Source organism: Rhea pennata, chromosome 3 (genome assembly GCF_028389875.1).
Source record: "Rhea pennata isolate bPtePen1 chromosome 3, bPtePen1.pri, whole genome shotgun sequence".
Classification (NCBI taxonomy): Eukaryota; Metazoa; Chordata; class Aves; order Rheiformes; family Rheidae; genus Rhea; species Rhea pennata.
The window spans coordinates 102,736,175-102,752,534 of record NC_084665.1 but is presented as its reverse complement, the minus strand read 5'-3'; the positions used below and the strand labels follow the sequence as shown (position 1 = coordinate 102,752,534).

General features: G+C 38.4%; 1 protein-coding gene across 2 annotated transcripts in view; it reads right to left on the bottom strand.

Moving 5' to 3' along the window:
- The window catches only part of BMP5 (bone morphogenetic protein 5), a 58,612-nt gene extending 42,705 nt beyond the window's left edge, over positions 1 to 15,907 (bottom strand). The window contains exons 1-2 of one of the 2 annotated variants that reach the window (XM_062572914.1): positions 15,686 to 15,907; positions 14,711 to 15,078 (exon numbers count right to left, since the gene is read on the bottom strand). In XM_062572914.1, the coding sequence (XP_062428898.1) occupies positions 14,711 to 14,960 (250 nt within the window). In that variant the 5' untranslated portion in view covers positions 14,961 to 15,078; positions 15,686 to 15,907. Of the gene's footprint in view, positions 1 to 14,710 lie in introns of both variants that reach the window. The other variant, XM_062572913.1, reaches the window with a different exon arrangement.
- Positions 15,908 to 16,360: the final 453 nt, after the last annotated feature.

Genomic DNA, 16,360 nt, shown 5'->3' with positions numbered 1-16,360 from the left:
TATGTGAATGGTTTTATTGAAAAGTTCATTGGTAAACTTATTATTCATTCAAATTACTCCTCTCTGTGTCTTCCAAGTCAAATGCAATTGCTCGACAAGTCAAAACAAGTGCTATACTGCAGCTGCTCCAATAATAATTAAATGCTGGAAAGCTTCGGTCGGTGGGACTGAAGGAATGGAAAAGCAGCACCCGGTCTTTCTTATGTTAGTTTGATCCCGGCCAGTGCAACAGTGGGAATGAGTAGCCAGAATAAAATGATTGGCTGATTCCTGCTGTAGTAGGGTTTTGGAAATGAACTATGTGATTGTGTGTCTGAGTATTACCACAGTCCTAATATCAAAGGCGGTTGACAAAGTCTTTCCTCAAAGTCTAATTTTTTTTCCAGCTTGTACGGTATAATGAGCTTCAACCTCTCGAATGCAAGACTTTCACTTCAGATATACAGCTGTAGCACAAAGCACAACAAAAGATATACTGCATATATGGTATTTTTGAATTCTACTTAGAGTAGCAGGATGAATCTCAGTTGAATCCTCTTCCTTAAATTAAAACAGTTTAAAAATCAGCTAACCACTGCTTCTAGCAGTAACAAAGGAACTTCACACTTAATTTGTGCTGTGAGCGTCATAATATGTGCCATAGGAAGGAAGTATCATAACCAACGTTGTGGAGGCCCATGATGAAGAGATTGCTTGGAGTTTATTATTTTGAAAGAAACAAGTCAGGACTCTGTGATTTCTTCATTGTTTTAAGTTACATTGTGTTGCAGAGGCACAATCACAAATACCTTTGTTGAAAATGCCTGTCCACTAGAGTTTTGGTCATATTCAGTTTCATCAATAAAAAATATATCTTTACTTGAATAAATAGACTAGATTAGAACAAAGATTACTATATTAGGTAGTTCTGGGCTAATGAATAGATAAATGAGCCAATCTTTTCACCTCATGACTGAAGCTATTAATTTGCATTTTTACTGATATTTGCTTTGCTGTAGCTTTGACACAGCCAGTACGTTTTGATGCTGTCTGTCAATAGTCTTCCATTTTTTCTGATATTTCATTTTGTTTTTCTCTAATCACAAATTGTCACAAAGAAAACTAACAATTATTTCCAGGTTTCTGACTGTGTGTGAAAGTCAGGATGTCAGATCAACACAACCTCAAGGTTAACAAATGACAGAAAAAAAAATCCCTCTTGGGTTCAGCTGCAACTGAATAGGAACAAAACTTATACCTCTGGGACCCAACGGTCAGAAAATAGGTGTAAGTTATAACTGTTTTGACACTGTAAAAGTATACAGATGGAACATAACTTCTGAGAAGGGTGAAAGGGTATATATCATCATAGGGCAACTGACAGGGGAGTAAAAGCTAAACATTAAGGCACATTCTGTCTTCCCACATCTTCTTAGCTCATTCTCATGTTAACCCTCTACTCACTCCCACCAAATGGTGGCAAGTTACTCTACCATTTACCATTTGCACACATTGTCTAATAATCTCCATCCGTTTCCCACAGTGCAATTTATCTTAAAAGCTTCCATAGAAGTTGTTTCTACTCACCTAACCGGATATGGCTGGGTATGCACTATTTTCTATTCAACATGTACTCATATTGGAGTATTTTAGCATTACCCGTACTACACTCACTTCAGATTTACAAGCGTATGACACATTACAATAAACTGTATTTGACTGAAGTATGGAAGCTGTTCCAAAATATATGCAACAACATATCTTTCAGAGACCTGAGACTGAGTAGGCAGTTACCACTACCCTGCTACATTTTCTTTTCTAAACGTTTAACTCCGACCAAACATTCAGCAAAATCAGTCAAGCTGTAACAACGATGTAGAAGAAAACCCTCAAGAACATCTCATTCAGAGAACAGAAAAATTCTTATGATATACAATAATTTAAAAGTTATTTTGATGCACTATATTTTATATAGGATATTAAATAAGCACATTTTCAAAAACAACTGTTCTAAGGCCATATTCTTTGCTGATATGGCAGTATGGTTCCCCTTAATTAGGAGTTTCTCAAATGTATACTTTGCGTGCACAAGTGTACACTGGGCTAATCATTATACTAACCAAATCAACACTTTAAAAATTAAAAATATAGAGAAATTGGAATTTAATCCTCTCTTATTTTTAGCCCTTATTTTAAAGGTGTGTGCTATGCATACTTGCTGTTGGCCAACAACATACCACCTGCTTGGATGACCTTGATCAGTGGGGAAGGGGAGCAGAGTTGGGGGCAGAGGCGGGAGAGGGGCAGGAGCGCTGGGCTCTCCCGGACCTCGGGTCTGGGTGCAAATGGGAGCACGAGGAAGGGGGCCCAGGGCAGCGGGCAGTCGTGGTGAGGAGGGGCACTTCCAGAAGGCAGGTTTTAACAGTCAGTCTGGGAGTTGGCTGTGATTTTAACAGCTTGTTATACTGAGTCAAGTCGAACCTTCTCCTCTGCAGCTCTGGTAGTCTGGACTCTGATCACAATTTATTCATCACAAGGAGAAGATATTTCACCCATATAGTATCCCATACGGAATGACTCTCCTCACTGGGAAGCAACAAACACCTAGCTTTTTTTTTTTTTTTTTTTTTTTTTTTCCCCTGAAAGGAACTTAAATTAAAGCTTACTCAGTTTAAAGAATGCTTGAACCATCTTTCAGCGCAGAAACTCACTAACTGATAGCAAGTTAAAAGTCCTCTGTGTTGGCCACTCAGCATTATCCATCCGCCACCCGAGGAAAAACAAAGCAGTCTCCTCAAAAAAATATTTGTGCCATGGAAGATCTCAGATTAGCTCTCAGTAACACAAAAATGCGTGGTGACCCCTCACAATAGGCAAATTCCTGTTACTTTGGACAGGCTGGGGGAGAGAGGCACAGGAATGTTAAAATGACTTAAAGAGGATGAAAATAATTTCCAAAGGAGAAAGAAGAAACATGATACTTGGCACAGAAATGTACATCTTGACTATGGCAAGAGTGAAAGCTCCCTTCTCTGTGATGCTTGCACCAGTCCTGTGTTTGCACTGTTGTTCCACTGGGAACTGCATTTCTCATGGGCACATAGATATAATATTTCATAGGAATAACACTTTAGTTCCTGGATAAATTACCTACCCACATAATATCCATGCATCTATCTATCAATATAACAAATCTCTGAAACAGTGAAGATGACTTCCTGATGCTCCACTACTAATAACTGAGCTGAAGCACCTCAGACAAAATTTGAAAGTCTTTTTGAGCAGGGGGTAAAGACGAGCAGGGAGTGGGACAGTGGCCACTAACACTGTGCTTTTAGTTCACATGCAACTATTAAAATACAATATTATTAAGAATATTTGTCATTTATTTTGCATCAGCCTTTGCAGCTGTTTGCACTAAACCTTTGTTTCTACTAGGGCTAGAAGTGACTATTGCCCTGTTCTTGGGTGACAGGCCTGGTTTTCTTTACAAAGTAACTTAGAACCACGTGTTGCCCATTCCCAAAACAGAAAGCATCACAGTCTCTTCTTTTAGGGACTTTCTTTCATTCCTATTTTGACCAGAGCACGCTCCAGGGCACACTTCAGGCAAGCCTACAGGCAAGCTGGAGCAGCAAGGTTTAATGGAGGTCACGGCACATCTACTGCCCCAAAGTGATGCGTTATTAAAGTGTAAATAGAAGAAGCTTCCATCTTGTATTGCAGCAGATGGCAGTCTACACGCAGGATGAACAGGCCTGGACTTTTTCTCGTAACTTATTCTATGTCATGGAGCCAAGTTTTCAGGCCATGCATGTGTCCGTTTTGTTCCTTTGATTCAGCTGATGGACCTCTTTTATCTTAGGTCCCCCCTGTACACATCACCTCCAAGCACATCCAAGTGAGCATAGCCTTTATAGTCACCCATTTCAAATGCATGCATGCCATAGTGGAACACAATTATGGGGAAACGAAAATAGTGGAAATATATTGCTTATAACCTAAATCAATATGTAAATGCAATTGTATGTCACTAAACCATAGGTTTGGCCTTTGCTACCTCAAAGACTCAGTACAAATTTCAAACTTTTGCAATAATACTGTTCACTTCACAGTGCCATTCATGAGCAGTACCATATCAGACTCGAGTTTGCCAGCACTTTTTCCTTTCTATCTAGAATATGACTAAAACTGGATGACAAACCTTTTACAGTACCTTCATAGCTATGGGTGTTTTACTATCACAGACCTATTTAATTCCCATTTCACTTCATTCTCCAATAAGCCTCATTATCTGTGTTTTGACAAAATGAAATTAAAGATGTTTTCATTTGTCCTGCAATTCCAGTCCTGGGACTAGATCGTCACCTGGTATTCATCAGCACTGCTCTACTGACATCAGTAGAGCTGCATTATTTACGTAAGAAAAGGAAATTTTATATATATATATATATATATATATATGTTTATATACAAAATAAAAAGGGAAGTGATGCTATATAACCCACTCCCTTTTTAATTTATTGCTTCTATTCCTTCTTTTTTGTTCTTTCATGTTAGGAAATCAAGTTTAATTGAACTTATTGCAAACTTATTGCCAAGTGAGCTGTGGAACAACAATAACAGAGGAAGCATATATGTAATCTTCAGCAAGAAGAGAAGCAATATGGGCAATCCGATGTCCTTCAACATAGCCGCCAACTACATGAAAAATATTATAAAATATGAAGTGTTTGAAGTTGCTTTCTGAGCATTTAGGATGCCTGTTTTGAAGAACTACATTTGTTTGTGGATATTGATTTGTTTTCATTTTTATTTTGCTGCAACTGCAGGGGATAACCGCTGCTCTTTAATGAAAGCTCAGATGTTCCCATAAATCATCAATTCCTAGAAAATCTCATAACAAATATTATGCAACTCTCAGTAAGCTCATGGGAACCAGCAATTTTAGGGAAGAAACATAAGGAACTCTGAAGTTTCAGAAAACCACAGAGAGATCACTTGTGGTGACAGAGGCTCATCTCTTATGTCATCATATGCGAACTTCAGCCCTTGCAGTGCTGTTGATAGGCCTCTCACTCCTTCCTTGATGTCTTTAGAGAAAGCTCCGTGCTTTTTTTTAGAGAGAAGATGCCCTTGACAGAACAAAGAAAATGGTATGGTTTTATTTTCAGAAATACCAAGGAACATGAATGGAAGAGGAGGAGTTTAAAGAACTAATTCTGCAGTTAACTAAGCAAAGAACAACTCTTTGAGCTAACTAGGAGATTACTCAGCACCTCATACCGCTGAATTCTGTTGCTCTCTTAGTGTTCAGCTCGTTGGAACAGATCCATAAACTCTCCTCCTTATTTCAAAATGTTACAACAGGATGCAATTAAGTACAATTAACAAGGAGGTCAAACGGTCATCTGATAAACACTGGTCCAAACAGGCAGCTTGGAAAGGTCGAGGCTGCTCAAGCCACATAGTATTGATGGGAAAGAATATCATGATTTAAGAGGGAAAAAATCCAAATGACTAAAACTGAAGAGATTTACATGCTTTCTATATTACATAGACAAAGACATGCTCACATGCTGATATGCTTGCACACACGCTCCAGAGACACACAGTTCTGTATTTTAAGAACACGGGCTAAACCAATCACATAGTATCTCTTCATTGCAATAAGACTCAAATTTGAATTTTGGTGCTTGAATTCCAGTACTTCTTTTTCTTTTTAAATATGCACAACTGTCTGTCTCAAGAACAACAAATAAACTTATTGCCAAGAGTTTATAGAAGCCTTTTTAAAATAATACTTGAGATCACCAGGAGGAAATGCAAGGTCCTACAAGGTTCTCAGGAGCTAGATCTTTTACAGCACACTGACAGAAGAAGAAGAGGCCTCAAGGGAAGAAAGTCATTCTAGTACTCTGCAAGTACAAACTAAAAAGACACCTCCCTAAAGAAGGAGAGCACAGGAGGTGAAATGAACACACAGGTATTCGCCCTTCCTCGTTTTATGGACTGAGAAGCTGAGGCACATTGGTTTCACTTTTATCCAAGTCTCTTTAGGTTTTTCCTTTTTAGTACCTCAGACATTTCATTCACTGACTTTCAGGTATAGCTACGCTGGAGCTGTGACAGACGCACTGCAAGACCTTTGCACAGCATTTCACGCACAGTACAGCAAAGTTACTTGCTTCGAAGCAGCAGATTAAATTTTGGGATTACTAGATAGTAATCATTGACAGATACCCCGGCAGAAGTAACCTTGGGGACAATGTTCCCAAAGAACAGGATAGGACAGCAGCATAACCTTCCTGCTGTATTTTGACTTTCATAATTGCCAAAAAGGCTACAACTGTCGTGGTGCATTTGTGGTTTTATCATTCACCCCACTATTCATTCACTTTTTTATTCTCTTAGCCAGCTTTTTTTTTGCAAAATATACCAGGAACATGCCATGGCTCTAGGCAGCAGGTGCAATTAGGTGCCTTCTACTCAGGCACCTACTTTGGTGCTCCAAAACCAAATTCATAAATCATTTAGTGTCTCTGCTCATTCATCTCCTTTTATTAGCACAAAAATTAGTACATTTACTTCCAAAATTGATGCTAGTAATAAATCACTCTTCAGTTTCATCAAAGTCCAACACAATGTCTTTCTGCAATCATTTGGCAGTACCTTGTAATTGAATGTCCCATCTATTTTCCCTCATTACTTTTTAAAAAGAGGATATTTTAAATTAACACACACAGAAAAATTATTATCAGTTTCTAATAACTGTACTAGATCGTGGTTACAGCTTTTCCAGACAATATGAATACAACTTCATTAGTATGAGTACAGTTAAATATATGAGAATTAGGACAACAAAAATTTCATTTGATAGATGCAATTTACACAGGAATTTTAGAGACCATGTTCTCATGGTGTTTAAATGGATAATATTACTAAATGTTTAGAAGATAAACCTACTTATTAGAAATTTCACCACATCGAATTCCTATCAGTCTTTCTCCTAAGGCCTTCCTCAGCCTCCGAAAAGAGTGGTCGGGTGGAATTTTCCTTGTGCAAAGCCGCTGGTTGTCCGCTATGGATATACGGCATTTACTGTCGCCAGCTCTCCCGGCTGGCTTTCTCGGCTCTGACCCATTGATAATTGCCACGCTCTGGTAAGGCACCGCACATGCCACCGAATTGCAATAGTGGCTGATAAAGTCAAGTTCTCAATCTGTTGCACTGGGAGAGCTGCCCAAGAAGAGCTGAAAACTAGACGTAGATTCACCTTTTGGAGGATCTCTCAGTAGTAGTGGCCCCTAGGAAGTTTTTGAGTAGAGAACTGAACTGTAACACGTCTCTTTTTCTGCTGGGTTTATAGTCTTTTTTTTGTGTAGAAACAAATCTATAATTCAGTACAAAACACAAACCAGCTCCTGCGGACCCCACCCGCAAACTTAAATAATCTAGTTGTCAGGGCTGACAGCTTCTGCCTGCTGCCATGCTTCTATGTTTTATAGGAAATTTTAACCAGGGGTGTTATTTTAAGAGATGAGCAAATGGGGAAACCCCATGGCCTAGCCAGTAAAACATGAACTTTAGGTGCAACGGAGCACTCATAAATACGACTCCGAACAAGGGGATTCATTGTTTCTTCCAACCCCTCTTAGCTGCTCCTCTGATCTCAGCCCCTCCGTGTGCGTCATGGCAGCCCTCATCCTTTAACCTGTGGTTTTTAAAAGCTAACTTCTGCGTTATTTATGGCCGTGAGCGTCAGCAGCCGGCCTGCGTGCACCCGGCACGCACGTTCAGTGGGTGGCGGGGGGCTCCGTTTCGTTTTGCAGCGGTGAGAAGGTTTGCCCAGGGAGCCGAGTGGTTAGGGAGGCCGAAGCAGTTGCTCTGCCATGAGAGGCTGTGGGGAGAACTGCTCCCTTCACCCGCACGGCTTACGAGGGAACGGACCCCAAACCCCGGCTCGTTCCACACTTCTCTTTCAACTTTATCTTGTTCTCTCCCACTTTGTCTCGCGCTCCCTCTTTCTGCCTGCATACACCTTCTCCCCGCTGCCATCCTGAGCTCGCTCTTGCGCTCCCCTCGCTTTTGTGACTTTGTCGAGCTGCGAAACGCTCTCTGGGCTGCAACACCGCGCTCCGCGTCGGGCCCAGAGGAGCAGGCCGAGCCCCGCGCCGGCGCGCCTCCGTGCCGGCCCGGCCCCGCTCTCGCCGGGCCCGCGGAGACGGGGCACCCCGCGCTCTGCCGCTTTCCTCTCGCCCCTTTTCTAATTCCCTCTCTGGCCGTCTCCTGCGTTCGTTCCTGTCCTCGCCGCTTTTCTTCCTCTAATCCCGTCTGCAGCCAACTGACACGGACACAAAATTAAAGTTCAGTGACCCTGCCTGGGCTGAGGGGGCTGGAGACAAGGGGAAGGACGAGCGGGAGAGGATGGAGAAAAGTGTGGGAAATAATTACAAAGTCTGGTAGCAGCCAGAGCGCTCCCGAAGCCCCGGGGAGCCTTTCTTTAGCTGGAGGCTGCAATTGCCACTTCATAAACTGTTCATCCTCAGCTACGTGGAAACACCAGACGACACCTGGAATGATCGGACTATAATCAATCAATTTTCTGCGAAACGCTGCTGGCCTGTGGGCCCGGGAGAGCAAGCTCAAAGGATCTGCCATGGCTGAAAGGGGAAGAAAAAGGACCTGCCCACGCCGCAATTACCTCCATGACTCAAGCAGCCAGTAGGCAGGTAGCCATGGCAAAATTCTTTACATAATTTAGCATTCAGAAAAAATAATAATAGAAGCAATAAATGTGGGTGATCCCATACGTGCCAAAGTTGTCCTGTTATCTGAAAAAAATAAACTGTGGCTTAGGAGCAGAACTGGTCGAATCTCCATGTGGTCTATGCTGGGCTTATTCCTCCCTAATATCCTCCGCACAGAGTGAGGCTGCACAAACCCTTCTCTTTCCCTTTCATAGCTAGCCAGAGTCACTGTGAGATTGTGTTTTCCTGGGAAAATATGTACTGTACAATACATACAATCCCCACAACCCCACCCAAAGTCTGTGTTTAGTCTGGAAAGCAACACATGCTAAAAAGAAGCGGAACTGGGTCAGTTATTCTTCCCAATGGGAAAAATAATAATAATAATACATATTTTTATATATATATACATACACACACACACACACACACACACACACATATATATAGCTTTTCACCATGCACATCCAACCATCTGCTAAATCAGTTTTTCTTTAGCTATCTACAGTTGCTTTCAAATCTATCGGCAAAGAAAGTCAGACAGTTTTATATCCTAGTTAATGGAGAGCTTGACATTTTTTTGGCTGAGTTGATACAATAATTTACTTGGAAGTAAAGTGTTAACTTTGGCAAAAAAAATGACAGTTATAAAAACATTATTTTGTTAGATGATATTTATGGAACACACACAAATCTATTTAGAGGTAGGGCTATATAGTTCATAAAATTCATGTAATATGAGAGATTTCAAAGGAAACATAAAATCTTTTGCTATGAAACAAGAAATGTAATGTAATTCCAAAAAGGAATATGCAGAAAATTTCATACTTGAAATCAAAAACAGTTCCTAACAACCTGCTCTGTCATTGCACAAGAATGGTTAAAAATGTCTAATGAATTATTAAGATTAGGTGAGGACTTTTTGGAAACATTAGCCCATGAGTCAAGCTCTTCTGTTCTGGAAATAAATAACCTATTTTGCAAAAAGCTGTCTTACCATTTAATTTGCTCATAGAAAATGATTTCATTATTACTAGGTATTTCTAATACCTGATTGAGTACCTAGCGTACCTAAGTCACAACAAAATGTTTCTGCTCACTGACTAAGTAATTAAAATATTATAAAGCGAAAAAAATCTTAGCATCTTAAGATGCCACTAAGGTGTACAATGGATGAAGGTACACTTGATCTAACTTATTTTAAACATTAAACAAAAGAGTAAGAAATACCATTGTATTGACTTTGAGTTGCCAAATCTTCATAGTGTTTTTTTTCATTTTTTCTCAGTATTGATCTAACTCCACAAATAAAGACATGCAATCTATTTGTTATTTAACAAGTTTTATCTCTCTAATAGAATCCCTCTGTCTAACACAAGATAATAGCACTATTTCCACCACTTCAATTAAGACTGTGTCAATATTTTCATTAGAAGTCAGCCTTTTATGGGCTAAAACTTCACCATAGCCAAAGAAATTCACTTATTTAAGGTTAAAATTAAGACATCAACATCTAAAACTGAGTGGAAAATAAAGAAAGAAAAAAAGAGAGAAAAAAAGTGTTGTCATTTCAAAGTTTTAAAAGAATGGAGAAGTTAATGATTCTGAGGCCTTTTTGCCTGTATACTTCAAAACCAGCTCCACTTGCACAATTCCTGACATTTTATAGCTTAGCACTCCATATCCCTTGCTGGTGATACGTTGGCTGTGAGAGGAAGGCAGTAGAAACTGAATTAGTTTAGTTTAAGAAACTAGCTACCATATATGCTCAGGACCTAAAGGTAGTTAGGAATCCTTTATCTTTCTTATGCAATAAAAATCTATTTGTGCATATATTTGTGTATGGATTGACACACAATAGGTAGCTTGAAAGAGTTCTGCAAAAGTTGTTCTCTACCACATGAGCATTCTCAGATGAAGGCAGTGGGCTGTAAACATTATACAGTTGCATACTTTGTTAGTGACTTGTGTTTTAAAGAAAAACAGTCTTCAAGACAGTGTACAAACTTGGGCTGGAGAAGCTGGAGAAATATGAACTGTCTTCCTCAAACAGGCAAAATTTCCTTTGATTTCAAGGTCTTAATAACAGATCAGAGTGGGTGTGGTTTGATAATTATTTCAATTAACGTTGCAGAAACTATCCCAAAAAGCCCTAAATAACAAAAGGTGACTTTTCATGGTGCATTTAAAAAATCTTCATAATAACATATCCTTCTTCAAATTAGCATGTGCAGGTCAAAGACATAAATTTTACAGCAACTCTGATGTTTTTAAAATTAAGTTTATATGTTAAGAAAGAAGAACACAAAACTTTCATATTTTTTCACCTCTATCATATGAAGAGGTCAGGTCAATTCATAGGAAAATAAGGAAAAAGAAAACTGTCACTTAGAAAATGCAGGAATCTATTTAGAGAAAAAATTACATATGTGTTGTAAACAAATGAAAGTACCGAACATTTGAACTGCATGTGAAGGAATTCTTAAATACAGTAAGCTAATGATCGCTTTGATGGTACATGGAAAATTCATTCCTAGAAATGTTTAAATGCAAAGTCTCACTGTTCCTCTGAGTTTTGGTCATATATTTTTTTTTTATTAAATCCCACTCTTCTGGTGAGAGGTGAAGAGTGGAAATGCTAACATTTATGTCCACAAAGTCCTTCCCCAGCTATCTTCCGAGTGAGCAAGAAAGTGAATAGGACTGCATGAGTGCTATGTGTCTGCTCTCTGAGGAACAGGGTTTATATTGGTTTAAATACAACAACAGGAGAAAAAAACACCCGGTGAAGAAAACAGAGTCCTGAACTTGTAGGTGATATAATCAAATCTTTGAAAACCCCAGTGTATTTAATGGAGGATTTATTCTTTGACTGCTGGACCAACCCCAGTTAACTCTTCTGTTACAATCATCAGTGTTTATGGAGAGCGGCCAATGCGCAGAGTCTCATACAAAATAGAGGACACGGCATAGCCTCTGTCTTGTTGTATCATTCAAGAAAGAAAGAGCTGGAAATTGTGGCATAAGTTCCAGTATAAAGAGCAGGTGTTTACAATTTTAACTTCATGAGAAATAAATGCAGTCTTGTTTTTCTCCCTGGTTGCTTGACAGACTTATAATTACAATTCCCTTGATGGCATTTGTTAAATTTGTTTTTGAAAGCGAGGTATTTTCAACACTGAGAGCCTGATTTCTATTGAAATTAACATATAAGTTTCAATTTTCATTATTTAATAAAAAATATTTGTCCTTGCTTATTTTTTACTATAATTTTCAGTTTATTCAGTTTTATTTTCTGAGGGTCATGCTTAATAATTCTTGTCAAATATCTCGGATGATACACATCTTGTTTTAATATATAAGTCTTAAATTATTATAACTGGCTACAACTATATACAGAAGATTCAATTTAAAATATCATGATGATTAATAAAGCTTTATAATTGCACCTTATGTAACTAATGGTGTGCAAGTTTGAACATGGTGAATACTATTTTCAGAGCAGATTAATTTGATGCAAGTTGACGGATGCTTCAGTTCTAAAACGAGTTGAGTTATTACTGTGCTGCATCAGCATTTATTGATTTTAGGGTATGGTGTTAGCATTCACTTATCACAGCATATTTTTCCCCCTTGCATATTAAAAGAGCTTGCCCTCATCTGTCATGATCTTATATTGTATAAATCATATAAAAGGGTTACCTGTTTCCATGATTTATTTCATAATGATGTTAATTATACTGAAACATAGGATTGTTTAATAAAAATGTTGAAGCTAATCTATATTAGTCATCAATATTTGTTATAAACGTTACATGGCAGAATGTGTGAGAAACCACAATAACCAATATGTATGGAGGAGGATTTAAAGTGATTTAGAGTTTAGTCTCACTTAGTGCTAAGACGCATTTTAAATTTATAGAGGATAAACAAAACCTGATATTTACGTGATATTTTTTGTAAGTTAATTATTTCTATTAAATTGTAATCACTAGAAAAATAAAATATCTGATCCTCAGTTTACATTTAGAAATGTAAGGTGAAAGATGCGCTCTGACTTCCTAAAAATACTTTGTTAAAGGAATATAGACTTCCCAACAAAATGAGACAAATATTTAATACTTCCTGGTCAAGGTAAGACACTCAGTCGGAACTTGCTTTCTTCCCGAGAGGAGTTTTGCCTGGGAAAGCGCAGCAGGATCAGGCTAGCACATATGTGACACTGATCCTTCAAGGACTTATACACAAGCACTGTAAAAAGGTCTCTTGAAATCAAAGACATTTCTAGAAATTAAAGGCGAGGTCCCACGCACAGAGTCGTCAGTGCCACTGATGAACTGGTCTGCAACATATGTACTGAGGGTTTGCCTGGGGATACATGGGGAAAATCTTTGTGGGATCGGGGCCTTGGCTAATGCTCAGGATCAGAGCATTTCCTAGTTTCCTTTATAACATTGCCATTTTAAGTTCAGCTGACTCCAGATACTCTGGGTGAAACGAGCCATGCAGCTGATAACTTTAAAGTAACACACAGGTAATACCTAACATTTTTTTTTAAGGATGAGGAACACATTTTTAAAAAATAGGGATTTCATTTTCTTCAACTCTTCTGTTTCAGGAGTAAGAGCAATAAACAAATGCATTTAGAGTCATGGACAGATGTTACTCCTACAGAAAAAGACTTCAGAATTGAACACCTTTTAATCTGCCAAATAATTAATGCAAGGTAATTTTATTATTATGACAGCTAAACTCTAGAGTGTCATTTTCCTACAAATTCTATTTGCTGAGGAGTTTAGTGATTGGAAACATTTTTAATCCTGCTGCAGGGATTACAGACCTGGTAGACTTTAAAGGCATAAAATGCGTATGATAATCTGAAGGCATTTCAGAACATGTGCCATTGTTTAAAAAGTTTATACAGAACGTATTATCCCGGAAAGCAAGACTTTATCACATTTTGTACAAGCTTACTGAGAAACTTCACATTTTCAACTCAAACTCTTGCTATACAGATGAAGAAAAGACATTTTTTAGATAATCCTTTGAGCTTTTCAGCATTTGAAATACTTATAAAAATCATAAATACATTTAATGAAATATTTGCAACGTTCTTAATGAGACATAAGTTACCTTTCATTAAAGAAATCAATAACTGCTTTTTCAACCACAATCTAACTGGTAAGCATGTTAACACTCAGAAGCTAATATAATGTAGTTTTATCAGCTTTTCGTATCTGAATTGATATCATTTTCAAAAGCATTCTTTGCCTGCATGTTTCTGATGTTTAATATTCTATTTGTTATTTAATTTATTTATGACATAGAAAATTAGAATCAACACAGACTCTAGGCACCCCGGCAATTTAATAAAGCAGTCTGTGGTTATTAAATAGAAATAACAAAGAAACAGCAACAGATTATTTAAAATCCAGCCATTCAGCTGAAAAGATAATAAAAATTTGACTTACCAAGAGGAAAAGAAAAAGACTAAATGACCTAAGAAATCCTCTTTTTTCAGAAATGGCTTAACTTTTCCCTTTTCATAACATTCTAGTCTTTAAAATATTAACAAGTGATATTTGTTCATGTCTAGGCTTTAAACGGAACAGTGCATGAATTAACCTAGCAATAGGCATAAATGTTTGATTTTTTGAGATTTAAAAAAATAAGGAGTTAGTTGGCCTAAGGCTAGAACTTTCATTACATCAATGAAAGAAAGAAAACAGAAGCCAGCAGAGGGGAGTTATAGAAACTGACTTTATATAAACAGTGAGAAAAATCTTTTTCCTTGGCCACCTACAACGTAGCTACTTTTCTATTAGTACAACGTTTCTTTTAGCAGTGGCACAGCTACCAGGGCCCAATCCTGCTGGCTTGGAGCAGGCTGGGCTCCAGCTGAGAGATTTGCCTCTGTAAGGACTTCAAGATCAGGCTAACAGTTTGTCAGACAGAGCAGAAACGAAAAAGTTTAGACATACCTAAATTGACAAAGCTCATGACCATGTCAGCATCATTCAGAAAGTTGGTGTCGTGCAGGCTGGCTAAGGGAGGATTCTGCGTGCTCAGGGGGGTCATGCGAGACAACTGTATTCTCCGCGAATATCCATTCGGAGAGGCAGGGTATCCTTTCCGTATCCCTCTGCTCTCCCCTGCCATTGATCCCTTTAGTGAATACTCCAGCTCCTCAGTCTCCTCTTCATTTGTCATGGCATTATACAGGTCCAGCATGAAGAGGGGTGCAGAAGAAGCCTGCTTTCCTGGTGAAAATGGTCTGGGTCTGTGAGGTAGACCCAGGATAGAGAGAATCTCTCTCTGAATCTCCCTTCGCTCATGGTTCCGCAGCCTCCTGTAAATAAAACTCGAATGGACATGATTGTCTCCTAACCCTCCCTGTGCGTGACCCGCCAGAGCCCAGCAATTCCACAGCAAGCCCACGAAAGCTTTGAGCGCAGTTAGGTTCATCTCTGAGAAGGAAAAAGAGCAACAACAACAACAACAACAAAAAATCGTTCTCCTACTTGTTCTGAGTTCCTATGAGGTCTGCTTTCCCAGTGGCTGAAAAACAAAATTTACCTATTCTTCATGTCAATGTCATCTCTAAACATAACATCTTTGGTGATTTCGCTTCCCCCCACCCTGTTAAAATATTATGGAATGTGTCAGGTTGCAGTTATTTCTAAGAAAGCTGAAATTCAGACTTCCAATTTTCCACTGTTGTTATCGTTTTTTCTGCATTTATGCAGCAGAAGACCAGTATTTTGTCAGCTGACCTAGACATTCCTATATCAACCTTAGATAACCAGGTCTTTGGTGGGGAGCAGTATTAGCAAGAGCTGTTCTTCTGACACATTGTAGTTCCCAGAGTTATCTTCCCTTGTTATTCTGAGTTCTTCGTACACCTTGCGCTCTTTCCAAGATAAAATCCTGAGTCACAGATTTGTCTTGATCTGTACCTTGGTGGTGCAACATAAATTTGTCCAGCAGCCTGGTGATAACTTTAACATCTTTTGAATCCCTTTAGTGTAAAGTAATTCTAAAGCATGTACTAATCAAATTAATGTGTTGCCATGAATTAACTTGAAAAAATAAAAAACCTTCTGTAAATCCATTCAACCCTTTTGCAGCTCCTTAACTGTTATTTCCAACTCTAGCAGGCACAAATATAACAGCTCTCTTCAAGAGAGATCTAAAGACTAATGTAAGCACAACCCTGCTGGGAAAGAAGAGGCTTCTCATTGTAATTTGAAACGGGTATAGCAAAAAAGTCCTTAACCCTTCTGTTGCCAGACAAAGCTTTAAGCTCCCCGCCACCATCACCAATTTACAATAATAAACCTAACAACTTGGCTGTCGACTGTCTTTTTCCAGACAGCTTCCAGAATATCCAAACAATTAATTTTAACTTCAACAATTTTAGGACATATAACTAAAGTCATGGCATAAGGCAAAAGATTCAATGAGTCTACAGTTAATAAACTTGAATATGAAACTCACATAACAAACTAAAATAGCATCTCATTAATTCAATAAATGTTTATATTTTAGGTAAGTTTAGCAAATAAAGGTGACCTTTTCCTCTGTAGGAAATTTGGTCAGTTAGGCTCAATTTACTCTTTTCTAAAAATGTT